The sequence below is a fragment of the Triturus cristatus genome, chromosome 1_2 (assembly GCF_964204655.1).
Source record: "Triturus cristatus chromosome 1_2, aTriCri1.1, whole genome shotgun sequence".
NCBI lineage: Eukaryota > Metazoa > Chordata > Amphibia > Caudata > Salamandridae > Triturus > Triturus cristatus.
Window position 1 is genome coordinate 13,386,977 of NC_140580.1, and position 20,355 is coordinate 13,407,331.

Sequence of the window (20,355 nt, forward strand, 5' to 3'; positions counted from 1 at the left end):
AGTGGCAGATATCTATGCATCCTTTGGTGGAGATACAGGGGCCAGACCCATTGCCAGCAATAAGGAACCCCCCCTCATCAATCATGACCGTCTTTCTTTATTTGCTAACACCTCAGAAGACCAAATCAGCAGACTCATCTCCATCACCAAGTCTGGATCCCCTCTGGATCCATGCCCTCCCTCTGTGATGGCTAATCTAAGTGAGGTGATTTCTCACCCACTTATGGAAATCTGCAACAATGCCTTTCAATCCGGATGTTATCCAGCCCCGTGGAAGAAGGCTGTGATCAAGCCTCTTCTGAAGAAGCCCTCCCTGGACCCCTCCGCCCCGGTCAGCTATAGACCTATTGCCTGTCTTCCCTTCCCGGCCAAAATCTGCGAAGCTCTGATGAATACACAGCTCTCAGAGTTCGTCGATACGCACCAACTATTAGACGAAACGCAGTTTGGCTTCAGGAAGGGACACGGGACGGAGACCGCTCTAATAAAAGCCTCTGATGAAATCAGAACCATCATGGATCAGGGAGGAATGGCCATCTTAATTCTTCTGGACCTATCCGCAGCATTTGACACGGTCGACCATGCCATTTTGGTCGACCGTGTCACAGCTCTGGGGATTGACGGCCTGGCTAGAAATCTCATTTCATCTTTTCTGGCCGACCGCACCCAGACAGTCAAGTTGGGTAATTTCTACTCTCCCGTCTCTGCACTACCATGCGGAGTACCACAGGGTTCCTCGCTAAGTCCCACGTTATTTAACATCTACGTAGCGGACTTAGCGAGGGTAATAAAGGCCTACGGGGTGCGATTAACTTCCTACGCAGACGATACCCAACTGGTGCTGGCGATCCATAAGAATGGCACAGCAGTGGCAGCTAATTTTCAGGAAGCAATGCTTGCTGTCAGTACGTGGATGTCCTCCAACTGCCTAAGGCTTAACTCGGATAAAACCGAGGTTATGACCTTCGGCAACCTCGCCCCAGAATGGTCCTCCACCTGGTGGCCCAAACAACTGGGCTCTCCTCCTGTCCCAGTGATAAAAGCGAGGAACTTGGGAGTCATCTTCGACAGCAAACTAACCTTCAACCTTCATGTCAACAAGGTTGTCTCTTCTGCTCTCTTCATGCTAAAGAAAATAAAGAAATTGCTGCCTTATCTTCCCTCCTCTGCTGGGAAGACTTTAGTTACCACTCTGGTATTTTCCAAAATGGACTATGGAAATGCCCTCTTCCTCAACACCCAGAAATCAGTGCTGTCAAAACTACAGTCTGTACAGAATGCGGCTGCCAGAACTCTTCTAAACATCCCTCACCGCCAGCCTACCACCCTAGCCATCCGCCAGCTTCACTGGCTCAGAGTAGAGAGCCGTATTAAGTTTAAGGCCCTTTGCATTGCCTACAAGGCCATGCATGGCACAGGACCTAAATTCTTGACTGAGGCACTCCAGCTGTATACCCCCAAAAGATTGCTGAGATCGGCTAACACTTGCCTTCTGCCCGTACCTCGCACCAGAACGGCAACCTGGGGAGATCGTCGCTTTTTAGTGGCTGCACCAAGACTCTGGAACCTTCTCCCACTAAATATCAAAAACGCCCCCAACCTGATGAGCTTTCGGAGGCTCGTAAAGACATGGCTGTTTGATCAGTGAACTCTACTATTATGATCCTGCTAGCTCACACATGCGCCGAGACACCTCCGGGTAATTGTTTGCGCAATAAAAATCTCAAAAATAAATAAATAAATAAATAAATGTTCTCTTCTGCCATCCCTCTTTCAGGATATGAGGTAGACGAATTGGTGAACAGGAGTGGGAGCTGGAGAGACACCTATTTATGAGGGCGTGGTGGAAAACTTTGGCTTGGGTCAAGGGTTTGTAACAAAGAGGATTGTAACACATGGGCAAGGACTAGTGAAGCAGATCTAGTAGGGAAAAGGGGAGGGTCGGAGATTATGCAGCCATGTCTGGGAAAAGGAACGGACAATCAATCAATCAATCAATCAAATAGGATTTGGAAAACTGCTTATCACCCCTGAGGGTATCCAGGGGCTGGGGGCGGCGGGTGCTGCTGCTTAATTTGTCAAAGAGCCAGGTCTCCAGGTCTTTCTTGAACTCTTGCAGGCTGGGTGATATGCGGAGGTGGAGGTCATTCTAGTACTTGGCTGCCAGATGTGAGATGGGTAGGCCACTGCTCTTGCTTCGGTGGATGCGGCGAGTGTGTGCCAGGAGATGAGGAGCACAGTTTCTGGATGGGTTGGTGGCAGTTCACCCTGTGGTTGAGGTAGGCTGGACCCTTGTTATGAACAGCTTTGTAGGTGCAGGGAAGTAGTTTGGACTGGCAACGTTTGCTGATGGGGAGCCAGTGTAGGGATTTGAGGTGTGGGGAGATGTGAGTCCTTCTCAGGAGGTTGAAGACGAGCCTGGCTCCTGTGTTCTGGATGGTTTAGAGTCTGTTAAGAAGTTGAGTGGTGATTCTCACGTAGAGGGAGTTGCAGTAGTCCAGGCGGCTGGTGACTGTGTGTCTGATGTTGAAGAAGAGCCATTTGAAGATTTTTCTGAGCAGGCGCAGGGTGAGAAAGCAGGAGGATGAGACAGCATTTATCTGCTTCCTCATTGAGAGCTTGCTGTTGAGTATTATTCCGAGGTTTCTTGCATGCTCTGTGGCTGTGGGTGCCGGGCCGAGCTCCGTGGGCCACTAGGAGTCGTCCCACAGGGATTTATTGTTTCCAAAGATAAGTATTTATGTTTTCTCTGAGTTGACTTTGAGGCATCCACTGTACATCCAGCTTGCAAATCTGGTCATGCACCTGTGGAATTTGGATTTGGTGTTATTCAGGTCTGAGAAGAGTAAGAGGGTGAGCTGAGTGTCATCTGCATAGGAGATTATGTTCATGCCGTGGGATCTGACGAAGGTAGCAAGAGGTGCCATGTAAGTGTTGGAACTGTGATGGAGGTTGGTGACCAGTGAAAGGTCAGGATAGTGTGATGGAGTGCAAGGGGAAGGTGGAGAGATGTGAGACGGAGATGCATGGATGAATGGCGTTCTTATAGATCTTCCCCATGCTTGTCTTTAAAACATAGAATTGCGCTGGCTTGTCAATGCGGCCCATTCATTAGGTTCCTTTAGACTGCTGTAAGTTTGCTGCATGAAATACACACCAAACCATACATGGTTACCTGACATGTATCCTTTGTATGTTGATTTTTTTTTATAAATGGTTTATGTTACATTCAGCAATAACTTTTCTGTCCACAGGCACTGATTTGTAGTTGCTTTGTTCCTGTCTATTGTGGATTCATTCCTCCATCATTTCGAGGTGTGGTGAGTGTCTTTTTAAATGTATTTTCAGTCAAAGCTACTATTAACATTCTAGGTTAATCTCACTGTATGCATGTTTGGACTTGGAAGTCACAAATTATTGGCTCTTAAAGGTGCTCTAACCAGACGTGGTTCGGACTTAGCAGTGTAGCACCGAAGGAGATGCAGTTCCTGTAGGGTGGGGAAAGAAGAGAAGGAGGCTAGGTTGGTCAACACCCTTACTCAGTAGTGGAGTGTGGGTGTCTCCCAATTTGGGAAGTAGGGCCTTCATACACCCATTTGGGTGTCATGCTTCATCATAGAGCTTGCTCCTCATCAGGCCGGCACTGTAATGCCTGATGGGCACCCTATGAGGGTCTCTTTGTCAGAGATCTTTTTCCCAAGCCGTATAAGTGAGGTGTGTGTGAAGGACCTAGTGGTGTAGATTTGAGGTGATGTGAGGAGAAATAAAATGAGGCAAGGTGGTGCTCCAAAATGAATTTTAATCTGCGAGCCCACTCATCTCAATTAAAACCAGAATAGAGATACCGCAGATTATAATGGTTGGAGGTGTCTATATGTGTGTAGTCATGGCCAACATGTTTCTTGCCATATGTGTGTAAATCACTCGGCAATTCTTCAGGACCTATCTTGATGCACTATCTACACGGGTGGTTGGTTATGGAAAATGAACCAATTACTCTGATGACCTTTCAATGAGGTAGCTTAATAATACAAATCATGGGACCAACCTAATGAGATCCAAAACAGGGAGAGAAAAACAACTGTACATGAATAAGGTATGCACATACAGTAATAATACCTCCAGAATGAAATTAAAAACATGCCATAAACACATGCACAAGTGATTAATGCAACTCAAGAGGTGCATAGCCAGACAAACATAATAAGCAGACTTGTGGCACACATGACATAAACAAAACATACTGGTGTCATTGGTGGTAACCAACCACCGTAGGAAATGGTGCGATGGAACTCGCCCAATTCGGGTTCAAGTCATGCCTCATCAATAGTTAGGCAGAGCAACGATTGTTACAAAAGTTAACATCATGCTGGTTTGAGGAGAGAAAGGGGGAAGATAAAAACACAATGGGTATAAGCGAAGATGGAAATCTGCCCAAGGATGAGCATCCTGTCAAAGGGGCATAGGTCTCTGGTGCCAAAGGGGGGAGGGGCAACAACAGCGGGGACCACTTACTTACAGTTTTCCTGGAAAACAGGTGCCTGGAACCTACCCCTTGCTCTGCCTCATTGGGAGGAAGTGAGGTGTGTGAAGCCAGTGGGTTTAAGTAGCAGGGAAACAACCCGGAAGTGGAAGGTCGAGGGACATGCAGCGGCCATCTTTGAAGCTAAAAGCGCCCAGTTAAAACGGTGTCGGCCATCTTAGAACGTGGAATGCATGTGGCAGGCATCCACAGGTCAATAAATATACGGCAGCCATCTTTGAAGGGGGTACAAGCTTAAAGCTATTGATTAAAGCTATGGCGGCCATCTTATAACGTGGAATGTGCATAGCATCCAGAAGGTGGGTGCTGTATTGGATGGTTTACCCCTGTAAAAAGGGGTGAAGGAAGTACCCAATTGACCGACATTATCAGTCTGCAGGCCGAAGTTAGACAATCATAGTCGGACACACAGGTCATGCAGTGGAGTGATTCCAAGTGCGTGAAGTCCCGGCATTGGGATGTAAACACGGACACCTCTACATTAGGGGTGGGCGGAATTTGCGGAATTAACCTTCGCAAATTATCGCGAGAATGTTTAAAATTATCGCAAACAAGCAGGAATATCGCGAAGATGCGGAAGTTTTTTTCCGGCATGTTCGCGAGATTTTCTGCATGGTTGCGGGTCGCCAACTTACCCATGTGGTTGCTTGCGGGCGCGGCCATCTTGATTTGAGTTGTTCTCGCGGTGCATGATCGCGAGAAGAAAGACGTGATCGCGCGACGCATGACGTCACTGCGGGCGCGAACTGTCGCGAGACAGCGCAAATGGCTAAAAACAATACAACATCTCATGGAGAACGCGACCGGATCAAGAAAACTTGTCGGCGAACGCAGGGATTCAGGTAAGGCGATCGCGCGCGCGCGAGAATGTATTATTTTACAGCGCGAGCAAGAAACAAATTATCGCCAAGCTGCGGAAACCGGAATTTTTGACATTTTCGCGCTCTCCGCGGAACGCAAAAATGTCAAATTATCGCAATTTCCGCGAACGGAACGAAATTTTTGCCCAGGCCTACTCTACATGTGATAAATCCTGATGGGATGTCATGATAGTTATCACACGTAAGAGGTGAAGGTGCATGCAGTTGATGTCACTGACTGCAGATACTAGACATCACCAGCGGGGACTTAGTATCCCTTGAACACAATCTACTTTGCCACAATAGCCAAGCCTGGCTTCTTACAGTCCCTGTCGCCATGGCCATGTGGACTCCCTCCTTCACCTCTTACATGTAATAACTATCATGACATCTCATCAGGATTTATCACATGTAGAGGTGTCAGTGTTTACAGAGTAGTGAAGTCCCTATGCCTAGTTGAGTAGTCCCAGGTATTTAGATTGACCCTAAGGTTTGACGCACATTTAATTATGGCAGCACTGCCATTTGGGTATCTATAGTACCTCCGCCAGGGAGCCAGGAGGTTTGACGTAAAGCTTTGGTCATATTTGCATCACATTTTTCAGTCTCCTCCCTGAGCCACTCTTTACCATATCTTAATTATGCTGCTTGGTAGCAGCTATGTATATTTGGTATCCCTAGGCCTTCCTTTTGGGGAAGCACCCTCTTATGTGTTTGTTTAAGTCGTGGTTTTTTTCCCAAACCGGATGAAGCTGGTGCAGATGTCTTGTAATTGGGATAGTTCATGTTTTGTAAGCAAGAGTAAGAGGTTTTGAATCAGATGAAGGATTTTGGGAAGGATGATCACTTTAAGGGATGCTATCCTGCTGAGCCATAAATGTGCATGTGAGCACCACGATTTGTGAGGGTTTCTAACCATCTTGGAGAGAAGCTTAACCTTGCTTCTTGTATACTCATGGAGGTCAGGAGAGAAAAAGATCCCTAGATAGGTAAGTCTAGTCAAGGTCCACTGGAAAGGCGTTTCATTCTGTGAAGAGCTGACTAATGATTGTCCCCCTGCTAAGACGTGTCCCTGGGATTTGCTTAGATTGATTTTGAGATCCGCTATGGTGGTAGCCCTCTAGTAGCAAGGTTAGTTTTTCAAGGGATTGTCTGAGGGCTGTGAGCAACAACAAAATGTTGTGAGCAAAGGCAGATATCTTGTATGTGGCTCCGCTAAATGGTATGCTTTGAAGTCACCCCATTCTCCTGAATCTTTTGTAGTAAGGGTTCCATGTAGAGGCAAAAAACATTGGTGATAATGGTCAGCCTTGCCTTGTGCCCCTTTGAATCTATATTCTAGGAGTACCTATGCCATTCACCTGAACCCACCTAGCCTTTGGTGTTGTGCACAGCGTGTCAGCCCATCATGGAACCTGGGTCTCAGTCCCGCTCTATGGAGGGTCATTGTCATCATACCGCAGTCTACCCTGTCAAACGCTTTTTCAGCATTGAGGGAGAGGAGAATCAATACCTTGCACCTTTTTCTTGTGATCTTGATTAAGTGAAGTGCCTGTTTGGTATTATCCAAAGTGGCTCGAGCTGGCATAAACTCCACCTGATTCACATGAATTAGGTGTGGTAGTATAGCTCCCATGAAGGTCGCTAAGACCTTAACATAGATTATTACTTTGGTGTTCACCAAAGAGATCAGTCTGTATGACGAGCACACAAGAGGATCTTGACTGGTGTAGGAGTATATCAATTGATGCCTCTTCCATTGACTGTGTTGGACACTGCATAAGTCTGAAATTGTTATACAGGCTTGCTAGCAAAGAGGCAGATTGTGGGGCAAAACATTATTAGAAGCCAGCTGTATAGCCATCTGTGCCCGGTGATTTCCCCAATTTTAACTGTTTAATTACCATAAGTATTTCCCCTACAGAGATAGGCTCACTGAGAATATATGCCTCATTTTCCATTGTAGTGGGGAGAAACCCAGAGAATATATACGGCCTTGCCTAGGATCCAATTGTTGTTCTTTGTATAATGATTCAAATAAATACTTTAAACAAGGTTAATTCTGCCAGAGGAAAGAATTAGCGATCTTGAAATAAATAGTCTTTATCAATTGATTGACTCTTTTCAAGTACAAAACTGGCCTGCATCCTCCTATTAGCTTCTTTACAAGTGTAGAATCCCTTTCCTCTCTCTTCCCAAGGTACTGGAACAATGGCTTTCTTTACCAATCGTGAAGGAATTCCTTCCATCAAAGGTGATGCTTTCAACTTGTTATTTCTAATGGGAGTAAGGATGTTTCTGAGTATGAAGGCCTGAAATCAATTTCTGACATATAGTCTCTCTGAATAATATTCAGTGCCCTCTGATCTGCTAAGTTTACTCTCTATTGATCTTTAATATGGTGAACATGACCTCCTGTAGGAAGACTCCCCTTTCCTTCTTGTTGATAGTCAGGACCTTCGATTTTTGCACTGCACTCTAAAAGAAAAGGATCCTTGAGATTTTTCTTTCTTTTTTGGGTTGAAAATGCTCCTGCAATATCTGTTGTAGGAATATCATTTCTTGTTAAAATAATTACATGAAGAGGACTTTCCTTTATATGACGAGACATGATTTTTATCTTTAAAAGCTTTTGTGACCATTGATCCAATTAGTCTCCACACAACTTTCTCCCTTGAAAATGAATTTTCTCAGAAGATTCCACCTTCCAGGCTCTTGGACACATCGCTTTCTAGCCACCACTGAAACTCCTTGGGCTAATGCTGATTATTTGACACTATTCAACATTTCTGTTACACGTTATGTTTAAATATTTTTTTTATTTATTTTTTATTTTTTCATTAATCAACTTTATTAAATTTCTCTTTACTTTCCCATAGAGTTATCTCTACCTCACTTGTGGAGAGCTCCAACAACAGGTAAAAGGTTACTAGTAGCCTTATTAGTCTCCTAAATTTGGTTATAGGAGGCTCGACCCACGCACATAAGAGTGCATGGACGTGTAAGTCTACACTTAGCTGCAAATCTGTACTCGCAAATGATGAACAGGAAAAAAAGTAGAGCATAACACCTTGGTGTACTTTTTCGGTTCTTTGCTTTGGTGGAGGTGATGCGTTGGTTCCTTCCTGCTGCGCAGGGGAGGTGATGAGTCGGTTCCTTACCAGAGAGGGGGTAATGCATCGGTCTCTTACTGCGTGGGCAGGTGATGTGTAGGTTTCTTACTGCGTCCCCCAACAATGCAACAGACCTGGTGACTCGATGCGATGTGTGATAATCCAGGACGATGCATGGGTTCTTGCCGCTGCACAGCAGGACTTGCGTTGGAATTGGTGCGGTCATCTCGGACTTCAGAGATCAGTGCACTCCATGTGGTGGAGGCGATTTCTCGAGCCGCGGGCAGGCACTGCGTCTGTTTCTTCAGTGATGCGTCGGAAACAGGTACGGATGTGTTGTGCTTATCTTCATTGCATTGCTTTTCCAGCTCCCACAGCCAGAGCAACCTCCAGAGGCCCAGAACAGTTACAGGCACCTCTTGGCAGGTCAGAACTCCCAGCAAGGAAGTTCAGGGGAGCTGTGGGTGAGGTCTTTATGTCCCTGAGACTTCAGAACTGGAGGCAAGCTCTTCTTAAAGCCCTTGGAGATCTTTCTCAAGCAGGGGACACATCACACAGCGAAGTCCTTTCCCTTTCCTTGGCAGAAAGTAGCCACAGCGGGCCAACCCAAAACAACAAACAGCACAGGGGCAGAATTCCTTCTCCTTTGCCAAGGAGAAGAGCAAGAGCAGGTCTCTTGCTCTTCTCCTTGGCAAAGGTTCCTCTTGATTTCCCAGAAATTATCTAAAAGCCTGGGCCCCTCTTTTTATACTACAAAATCCTTTGTTCTCTGTGGCAGAGAAGCTCTTTGCCCAGCCAAAACCAGTTCTGTCCTCTCTGGTGCAGCTTCCTGGCAGGAGGTGGAGACAGCATTGTCCTTGGCAGACCAGGCCCATTCAGGTGTGAAAGAAATCTCCTCCCCCTACTCTGAATGCAGCCCAGGTCTATTCAGCCCAGCCCGGACTCACCCTGGAAAGGCAGGGCACACCTCAAGTGGCTGTCTGAATGGAATGCACATCCCCAGCCCCTTTCACTCCAAAGCCAGACAGTCAATACACAACCTAGCAGCGGCACACTGGATGGTTAGGCAAGAAAATACCTACTTTCTAAAAGTGGTATTTTCAAACCCAGAATGTAAAAATCATCCTCACCAAAATATGCATCTTAACATGGTGAGTTCAGGCATATCAAACTTTAATTTCCTATCTTGTTCCCATGGGCAAGTATGCTTATATGATGTTATAAGCAAACTCCCCATTCTATCTTATTGGACAGATGGCCTTTCAATAGTGAAAAACAAAATTGGCAGTATTTCACTATCAGAACATGCCACACACATCGGGGTATGTCCTACCTTTCACATACACTGCACCCTGCCCACAGGGGTACCTTGGGCCTACCTTAGGGGTGACTTACATGTAAGAAAAGGGAAGGTTAGGGCCTGGTACGTGGGTGCACTTGCCAAGTCGAAATGGCAGTACCAAACTGCGCACAGACACTGCAGTGGCAGGTCTGAGTTACATTTACAGGCTGCTTATGTGGGTGGCACAAACAGTGCTGCAGGCCCACTAGCAGCATTTGATTTACAGGCCCTAGGCACACACAATGCACTGTACTAGGGACTGACTAGTAAATCATGAATTCACCAATCCATAACAACAATTTACAGGAAGCACTTGCACTTTGGCACTGAACAGCAGTGGCAAAGTGCCCAAATCATCTAGACCAGCAAAACGAAGTCCAACACACAGCAAAACACAGGAGGCAAAGTTAAAAATACAGGGGAAACCCACGCCAATGATGTCAGGTCTAACACCCTCGTACAGAAGACCCACCTTAATGCCACTGAGAAAGAGGCAATACGTAAGAGATGGTAGGGTCAGATATACGAAACCTCATATTCGGCCTTCGCCATAGGGGTCCTACTGTGGATTCTCCCTGGTATACCATTCCAGAAGACACAGGAATTGATCGACCCTGATTGGAGATATGTGATAGTGACGGGCCACCTCGATGGTGGTGACTTCACCATTTTGGGGATTTATGCTCCTAACACGGACCAAGGAGGGTCCACGCTGACCTGTCTGGGGTTTTGGCCCCATACGCGACACAGAATACACTTATAGGAGGGGATTACCAATGTGTCGCAGGCACGATTCTTGATTGGCATCACCCACCATTGGGGGACTCCCCAGTCAACCGATTAGCTTAGGCTTTCTCGACCTGGGAGCAGGAATGGAGGTTGATCGATTCCTGGAGACGGCTGCACCCAGGGATTATTTGTCTTACTCAGAAAGACATGAGCTACATGTGCTTCTTGATGCTTTCCTGTGCTTCCCGGGAGTCCACAGGTCAGTCCAGGACATTAAGTATCTATGTCGGATGGTCTTGGACTACAACTCAGTATTATTCTCTTTGAATTGCCACAAAGAGCAACCACGAATACCAGACTGGTGCCTACGTGTTGAAACTCTAAAGGAACCCGTTTTCTTACAATCTATAGGAGAAGCTATATAAAATTACTTTGTGGATAATGGGGCCACCACCACTTCGCCCCTGGTCGAGTGAGATAAGTTTAAGGCATTCATTAGAGACGTTGTGTAACTGGGATAGTGGGGGTATGGCGAACACTTGTAGAAGAGGTAAAAAAAACTTGACAGAGAGCTACGAGACCTGCAACTAGCTAGGCCTGGGAACATGGGTTTAAAACAGCAGCTCTTAGATGCTAAGGAGCAATTGACAGATCATACTTAAAAGCTCTGTTGTTTGGACTATTGCAAGTATATGATAGGCGCTCACGCTCAGCGTGATAAGACAAAAACCCTGCTGGCCTTGAAGGCTAATCCTACTCCTAGAAGTTCCCTAATCATAGAAATAGAATCAGAAATGAGTGAATGCCTTTACACCCAAGAAAGTATAAATAGCAAATCTGAAAAATACTATACCATGCTATACGCCTCCTCACTAATGTTTACCTCCAACAGATTAGCAAATTCTTGGACCCATTATCTCTCCCTATGCTTACACAGGAGGAAGCAGAAACCTTGGGGGGAGCAGTTATGCTCAAGAAGTGTGAGTTGCTATTTAAGCCATGGCTCGAGGTAAAATTCCTGGGACCAATGGCTTACTAGTGGAATTTTATACAGCCTACGCTGAGGAACTAGAACCACAGTTGGTCACCCTCCGTGCAGTGGCCCGAGAGTTGGTACTGCTCCCAATACCTACTGGAGAGGCTCTTGTTTTCCCACTGCTAAAACCGGGCCATCACCCTCAGGATGTTAGTCCCCCCTTATCATTGCTGAACATGGATTATGAAAGTCTAAGCCGAATACTGGCAACCCGCCTCCTGCCTCTCATGCCCAAATTGATCCATACCGATCAATATGGGATTATCCCGGGTCGTAATACGGAATTCAATATCCGTAGGCTCTTTTCGGTCCTTGAAGCGGAGACCCCTGATAAGCATAGTGCAGGGATTTTGGCAATTGACATAGAAAAAGCTTTCGCTAGGCCAAGAGGCGGACATCCATCTCCTGGCAATCACATTGATTTACATTCAGTGCGATCTAAATTTTTAAGTGGGCTTCCTGAGTCTTCCTGAGTCAAATTCTTCCATCAACCGTTTTGTACCACTTATCCCTGACTCACTTCCTGTTTCGCACGCCGACAATCAGGGATGGAATGGCCGAGCGGTCACTGGGCATTTCCCTGGTGGGTCCCAAGGAGCGTGGGGGCGGTTTGGGACCCCTGAGGGGCTGTATTCGTTACCGGTGCCGGTTTTGTAGCATAGCTGCAATATCGGCCCCCTGTAACAAAAGCAGGTTAAGTGTTGTCAACGCACACACTCTCCAAACTCCCCCCAGGCTGGTCCGATTCAATTGCCAGGGCCAGTTTTTGTTCACAGTCCAGCCCTGCCGACAATAGATTTGTTTGCATTGCCTCGAGTCTCCAAGCTTATGCAATAGATGTTCTATCGTTCCTGTAGCCAGAGGGTCTCTTGTACACCTTTCCTCTGATTCCCGTCTTCCAGAGGGTGCTTCAGGAGACTCACTAGGAGGGGTGACAGAAATCCTAGTTGCTCCATTGTGGCTGAGAAGGCCTTGATTCTCCAAAATAATGCAAATGTCGATCAGGGATCCGTTCCATCTCCCACTCAATCCTCCTCCTCTTCAGTTTCCCATGCTATTAAAAGTATCCATTTGCCATCTAGGCTTAAAGGAGGTGGTAGGTCTTATGCTATTGTAATAGAAAGGAGACTTATATTATTTTACGTTTATTCAGAATAATCCTGTGCAGGAGATAAAACCCATATAAAGTCGGTACTGTGACAAGGAGGAGTGTGATTCAGGGAAATGGAGATTACTGGTAAGTAATTGTTCCATTAGCCAAGCACTTTCTATTCTCTCAGCCAGAAGTTCTCCTCTTGGGGGCCAAACTTTTGGCAGAGGAAATTAACAGTGCACAGCTACAAAGCAGCAGTTACTGCAAACTCCCCCCACTCAACATCCAATTCGCTGCAGCCTGAATTGCCACTTTCTTGAGCATGATACTTGGATGCTTGAAATTAGGGTCAATTAATGCTAAATTTCTTCTTTTGTGAAGTCGCAAACTTCACCTACATCCTATGCAACATTAACACACTGCCTACTATTGGGTTTTAATATTTAACATATAGCTCTGAAAGTGATTGAGCTTGCATTGCTTGCAATGTGGCTTATATGCTGCCCTAGGACCCTTTCAGAGTGAAGGAAAAAAAGAGAAGAGGGTGGAGAGGAATGTGGGCTGGATGAATAGAGCAGGAAAGATGCAAGGGGATAAAGTGCAGCAGCATAAGTTAGGCTCTACCTTACACGTCACAGAAGTGCATTTATATATGTGGACCTGACATATTTACTGTGTGCCTTAATATTAACGTGTGTGACACAGGTAAACGCATTACTGAAATGCATTCAATGTAGGACTTAGAGATTTATAAATGTATGCAGTAATGTTCAACATAACACGAATCATGTATGTACTCACATTTTACATTTACACTTCGAGTTGTATTTGTGTAAGTAAACATGTATTCCTTTGCTCATGATGTTCAGTTTATTAGAAGTTACACTTGCGTACGTAAAACCAGGAAATCGAAGTGCACCTTAAATGCTTAGTTAAAGTTAGCCTGAAAAAAGCCCTTAATTCTGAAATTGTTTGGTTTGCATGCTTTTTCTTTTGCAGGTGCATTCTCAAGGTTTCATTTCCTAGAGGAAGGAGTATTGGTGTTTGAATTTGTTTCTTGATAGTAAGGCCTGAGAATAGAAATCTTAGCAAGAACGTGGAGCTCTGATGAGCAGATAAAGCCTCCTATTCATCGTGTATCAGGAACGAACGGATAATCATGAGGATTGAGATGATTGGTTCCTAGAGGGATGGGAAGAGATACAACTGTTGTTGAATCCTCTGTAGTTTAATAAATGTACACACTGCCAGGAGTTAGAGCAGATTCCATTAGACATTGAGGGGTACAGACCTCTCTGCTTCCTCCATTCTTGCAAGTGTGAAGCTTTATGCTAAACACTTATTCCCATTTTGGAAGATTTCTACTGAAGTCTTCACTATGCTGACTCCTTCTCGCAATTCTGAATTTCCTTGAGACCCCATTCTTGTATAGACCATCCTTATTGTAAACTTATAACCTTAATTAGATGCTTTTAGAATGTATCCATGTTTAGGAGAAAGAATTGTAGTTTCTTTACAGAACACCTCTTTCTAGTTCTCAGTTTCTGTATTGCTGTGATTTATTTGTACCTTATTCTACTGAGATTTAACCGATTGTGATATTTCAGCTTGCCAGTTGTAATCTTCTATTTTTCTAATATTTTACTGATGTGCATATATATTAGATTGACTATTAAAATTGGAAATAAAATCCCTTAACTTCAGTTACCGATACCTATTGAGGGGCCAAATGGACTTCATGAAGATTTAACAGTTTTATTATTGTTAGCTTTCCTGTCGTCTCAGTCAACTTAAACAGATCTATCAGATGAGAGATTTTAAATCACACACCTGCACCTTCTCAAAAGTTAAATATGAATTTTCAATAATAGGCCATGTCAATTTCTTGCTGAAAGCAGAGTGTGAGATTGGCAGTGAAATCTGTGAGTCACAGTGAGAGGGGCCAGGACTTAACGATGACTTAAAAACCAGGGGGTAAGGGAGAGTTTCAATTTCGAGATTGCCTGGGTACAGAGTAAGTTTGTGCTTTACATCTTGAATTGAAGATAAGTGTTATTTTTAATTGGCCAAAGAGGTTACAGCTAGAGTTATTGAGCTGAAAAAAGACTGACATAGCTGTTCCAACATCAACAGGTCTGAGAATCCATAACCAGGGCTTCTATTGATAACAATTCAGCTGGATTCATTTAACTTTGAAGACACTATGTAGTTTCATTTTGGTGCCTTACTAATAATAATCCAGCTTGAAAAGCAAAGTCCAAGACCTTATGCTCCATGGTCACATATTTTATTAAGTTATCAAAGTAAAAGTTAAAGTTAAAATTTAACTTAAGTGATTCCTCTTATTTTTTTCCACAGAGATATGTCGACGGGGGATTTACTAGTATGCAGCCGCTCTTTGGCTTGAAGTCCCTAATTACAATATCTCCATTCACTGGCGAACATGACATCTGTCCGAGAGACTGCCCTGTTAGCTACAGCTGTTTAGAAGTCTTAAACACCAGCTTCCAGCTTTCCATAGAGAACTTCTCCAGAATTACCTACTCTCTCTTCCCACCCCAGTCGATGGTAAGTTTTCTAGGAAACCTATACTTCTCTGTAGATAATGCTATCAGGTTACTATAGGGTATGCCATATTCCAACTCACTTTTTCCATCTACAAACTATTGTAATCTTGAACTTTATTCCATTGGTTCAATTAAAGCGAACCTAGAACATATCCCCTATAATTCATTGAGTTCTTAAGTGAAAGACAAGGACTGGGGATTATCTTTTTAAGTACAGCCCATCGAATGACTATTTGTTGAAATAAGACAGGAATAATTTTGAGGGAAGTCCGGTTAAAGAAAAAAATGAGTAAAGCATTTGCTTAATAAAATTCTCATCTGCTGATGTAACATAAAACTGTTTGCATTAGGAACCATACAGACCCAGCTCCGGCAGGCGGAGTCACAATTTGAAAGCCTCTCATAAGATAAAGCCGGCGGGGTTCATGCGTGTTTTGGAACAGCACATACCGGCTTTTCAGGCTTGGTTGAGGAGGATATCACAAGGTTTGATACTTGGAATAGAAATGCTACGGAGGGACTATCACTGCCTCTTCTGAGCAGCAGGAAGCCTTACAGCCCTTGGATTTCTGACACTCTTAAAGAAGAACAAAACATTGTAAGGTGCTGGAACGGAAATCGAGTAAGGATTAGAACTTACTGGATAGAGAGGCCTATACATTAGCATTAAAGGAATACCATACTTCAACTACTACAGCCAAACAAGCTTATTATGAGGAAATGATTGGAAAGGCAGGGAATAGGCCTAGAGAAATCTTTTCAATTGTTAAGAGTTTCCTGTCCCCATCAGCATGAGTCACTTCCCATCAAGTCTCTGCAGAATAGTGTGAACAGCTCAGTAGTTTTTTCAATACAAAGATCTTAAGTATTCAAGCCCGTTTGTCATCAGGTATAAGGCTAGATGAAGACTTATAGATTAAACTGTATAGTGAATTACCGTAGTCGATTCTTGACGCTATCAAAGCCTGGATGACCAACTTCTTCGCCAGAAAGGATAAAAGAGGAAGACATTTCTTTAGGTACATCATAATGCCGAAATTGGTGCCTACCAATGCTTTTACTTAGGCCTAAAAGACAGGCTGTTATCACATTTAATCTCCAGATTTGTGACTGAGTCTTTCTGGGGTTCTGGGGGAGAGGCCTTATCTGGCCAAAAGGGTAACCAAAAATCTGGTGAAATCTTACCAAAGAAGAGAATTTCTGTTTTCTTTTCATTGCGTTTAAGTTGAGCAGTTGCTAACCAGTGAAAGACTGCTGTAAGGCAAGTTTTTAATCTCTGTACCCTGCAACTCTTCTCCCTTATACGAAGAAAAAAGCAGTTGCGCATCACTTTATCTCCCAAATTTTCGGCTGGTTGGGCCAAAGGGGTAATGTATAATTTATAAAGGGTTTGGCTTAGGGCAGAGCAGTACATCACATGGGCTGGCAGAGCTTGGAGGAATCCAAACTTGTGGAGTCCTATTAGCTAAATGTCCTTTATACCGCCCCCACAGGGGAGTTTAGATTCTTCACTTTGGCCTTCAATTCCGACTTTGAAAGCAGGGTTCAACAAGTTGAGCAGGCTCAAAGCCCTTTTATTCCAACAGGAGGTGGCCCTCACTTCCGCCCGAGAACCATTCAGGTTGCAGGTGGCTCGGACCTCGAGTGAGATACAGCAACTTATGTGCTGGAAAACTGTTACCAAGTATGGGACTCCCGCCCGCAAACTAGGGGTGGGCGGAATTTGCGAAATTAACTTTCGCAAATTATCGCGAAAATGTTTAAAATGATCACAAACAAGCGGAAATATCGCGAAGATGCGGAAGTTTTTTTCCCGCATGTTCGCGAGATTTTCTGCATGGTTGCGGGTCGCCAACTTACCCATGTAGTTGCTTGCGGGCGCGGCCATCTTGTTTTGAGTTGTCTCGCGGTGCATGATTGCGAGAAGAAAGACGTGATCGCGCGACGCATGACGTCACTGCGGGGGCAAACTGTCGCGAGACAGCACAAATGGCTAAAAACAATACAACATCTCATGGAGAACGCGACCGGATCAAGAAAACTTGTCGGCGAACGCAGGGATTCAGGTAAGGCGATCGCGCGCGCGAGAATGTATTATTTTACAGCGCGAGCAAGAAACAAATTATCGCCAAGCTGCAGAAACCGGAAATTTTGACATTTTCGCGCTCTCCGCGGAACGCGAAAATGTCAAATTATCGCAATTTCCGCGTACGGAACGAAATTTTCGCCCAGGCCTACTGCAAACCACAGCAGTCTTGATTGTTTAACATGAGATAGCTGCTGTTACCGAAGTACCAGTTGGACAGACTTCAAGTCCTCCAAAATGCGGCAGCCCCTCTCCTGTTAAATGTGCCTTTGAGAATACCTATTTCGCCTTATTAGTGGACACTACATTGGCTGCCCATCGGGGAATGATTAAATTCACAGCTCTTGTTCTAATGCATGATGCTCTATATTGATAGGAGGCCTCTTACCTCAGAGCCAGATTTGGTTTCTATAACCCTATGAGACAGTTGAGATCTGCCAACAAATTGTTGGCAGAAATTCCCAGAATTCAATGTGCAAGAGTGGGAGGAAGGTCTCTAATGTATCTGGGTTCTGAAATAAGCTACCTCTGGAGCTGTGGGCAGTGAATGACGCGGCAATGTTTAAGAAAAAACGTAAACCTGGCTTTTTGTGCAGACCTAATCGTCTGTTGTTCTTCCGATCTTTGCTGTCTCGTGCCAGGACACTTCTGGAAATACCTGCAAACGCTATAAATTGCCATTATCATCAACTACAATTATGAGAGACGTCCGGTTAAAGACAAAAATGAGTAATGCATTTGCTGAAGAAAATTCTTATCTACTCATGCGGCATACCACTTTTTGCATTCGGGACCATAAGGGAACTTTGTGGCACCATATATAGACACCTGTCGTTTTTTGAGCACTAGGTGTAGCTCTACAGTTCTTTAGATGATTTATGATTTGTCAAGCTTCTGTTTTATGGTTGCTTCTGTGATGTGTGAGTTCAATTTATAGCACATGATTTCTTGATTCTGCGCAGGGAAGCTCAACAGTACCTGCTATCGATTAAAGGTAGTAGGGAAAGTTTAATAGTTTCTTAGTCTTAACGTCAAAGACCATTAATAATACATAACAGTAAAACTCTTGCCGGAGATTCTAGTGGGCAGTGTACTGTCCTTTCAAGAGTGTCTGGGATGTAGTGTGGGCAGTAGGTTTGACGTGTCTCGTTGTGGCTGGACAGTGTTTGTGCATTTGTTACCTATCTGCAGAGGTTGTGTTTTGCAGTATGCTTATTTCTTAGCTGCTCGTGGTGAACGCTCGCCTTGGGGGAATCTTGGGTCCCTGGTTAGTGCATGTCACAAGTCTGGGTCCTCTGGTAAATTGAGGTCAGACCATACGAGCTTCATTCTAGTTTCTTCCGCCACATCCCATTCGTCAACATCTCTCAAACACCTGGCCACCTCTGGGGTATTTGGATTCCAGTGTATTACCAGACTTCTTCTGTCCAGTCATTGAGTGAGGTCTACAAACTTTTATCTTCACTGTGCTCCTTGTATGATAGGATGCACTGCCCAACAGAAATACTTGCAGCACTAATGGGTGTTCTAACTGTAACCAGTCCATGTGTGTGTGTTCACAGCATGCTCCTAACAGCTCTGACCGTTATGACCTTGCCATGTGAGGTGATGGTATGTTGCACACCTTCCTGGTCATATCCGGAGTCCTTTGACCTAATTTGTGTAACATGGCCAGTGTAATGTATGTGCAGCAAACAAAGCTAAATAGGATCAATCGGAAGCAACTGTTACTGGACACTTTTTACAACTTAAATACATGTGTCCTGCATTTTAAATACCTTGCAGCCTGCTCTATGAGCCGTTAGGGCCTTCCTTAGAGGTGACTTATAAGTATTAAAAAGAAAGGTATAGGTCTGACAAAAGGTTTATTTTGCCAGGTCGAAATGGCAGTTTAAAACTGCAGTGGCCTGAGACAGGTTTTAAAGGGCTTCTTTAGTGGTTTGCACAATGAGTGCTGCATTCCATTAGTTGCATTTAATGTACAGGCCCTGGGTACTTGTCGTACCATATGCTAAGGACTTTTTTTTTTTATAAACCTTTTTATTGGCATTTATGTAATAGTACATACAGCACATTAGTGCAGTTGATATTGACTTACAAGCAAGATCGCACAATCGTGCCCTGTGTTGACGTTCGAGCGTGTAGACCTAGAGTATTTAGGGCCCCACTCAGTCTTTGAGCTGGCGACAGTCCCAAGAGGCCTGTGTCGAAGTATAGCTAACCAGCTTGCATGGTGGTCGCTGCGCCTTGCTGGGGTTGTAGGGTGTGTCTGTTCCCCCCTTGTACTTTATCATAGGGGTTATGGGATGCCAGCCGTGTGTTAACCATGAACAAACTGGGGATATATAAAACTGGGGTGCACCGTGTCGCAGATGATGATTACTTATAGTATTTCGCCTGAGAGCTATACCATTGCGAGGTATCATGCTGGAGTTACGCAGGTGTGGGGGGGGGGGAAGAGGGAGGTGGGATCACTGATCACTGCCCGTGCGAGGGCGTGGTGATGAATCAGTCGTGGCCTGCAGTTGCGACCTGTGGGGTGTCTGGACCCCCTGTACATCTCCCTGGGTAGTCTCACGGGCCATTGGAGCCCCGGGGAAACCGATCATCCGCGGTCCCGCCTCTGTTATTGTTTCTTGAGCAAAGGAATGTAGTAGCATGGCCCAGGGCATGGAAATTAGGTGTTTGCGAAGTCCCTGGACTTCCTCCGCTCAGAGTAGTCCTTTCGCCGTACCCCACTTTTTGACCGCGACCACCCATGCCGCCAGGGGAGGACCCTCCGGTGCCTTCCAATGCATAGTGATGCACCGTTTGGCCAGGAGCAGCATCAAGGAAGCAAATCGCCTCTCTACCGTCATGTGTTTGTGTCGCTTATGAATACCCAGGGCGCTAGCCTCTCATGTATATAGGTCCTGTAGCCCCGTGACCATTCGAAGGGCAGTGTGGGTCGTGTGCCAGTAACTGTGAAGTGATGGACAATCCCATA

General features: G+C 45.0%; 1 protein-coding gene across 1 annotated transcript in view; it reads left to right on the plus strand.

Annotated features, from left to right (window-relative positions):
- The window catches only part of LOC146866641 (omega-hydroxyceramide transacylase-like), a 301,031-nt gene that overhangs the window by 245,022 nt on the left and 35,654 nt on the right, over positions 1–20,355 (plus strand). The window contains exons 3-4 of the mRNA XM_085614403.1: positions 3,255–3,320; positions 15,075–15,284. Of these exons, the coding sequence (XP_085470529.1) occupies positions 3,255–3,320; positions 15,075–15,284 (276 nt within the window). The remainder of the gene's footprint in view (positions 1–3,254; positions 3,321–15,074; positions 15,285–20,355) is intronic.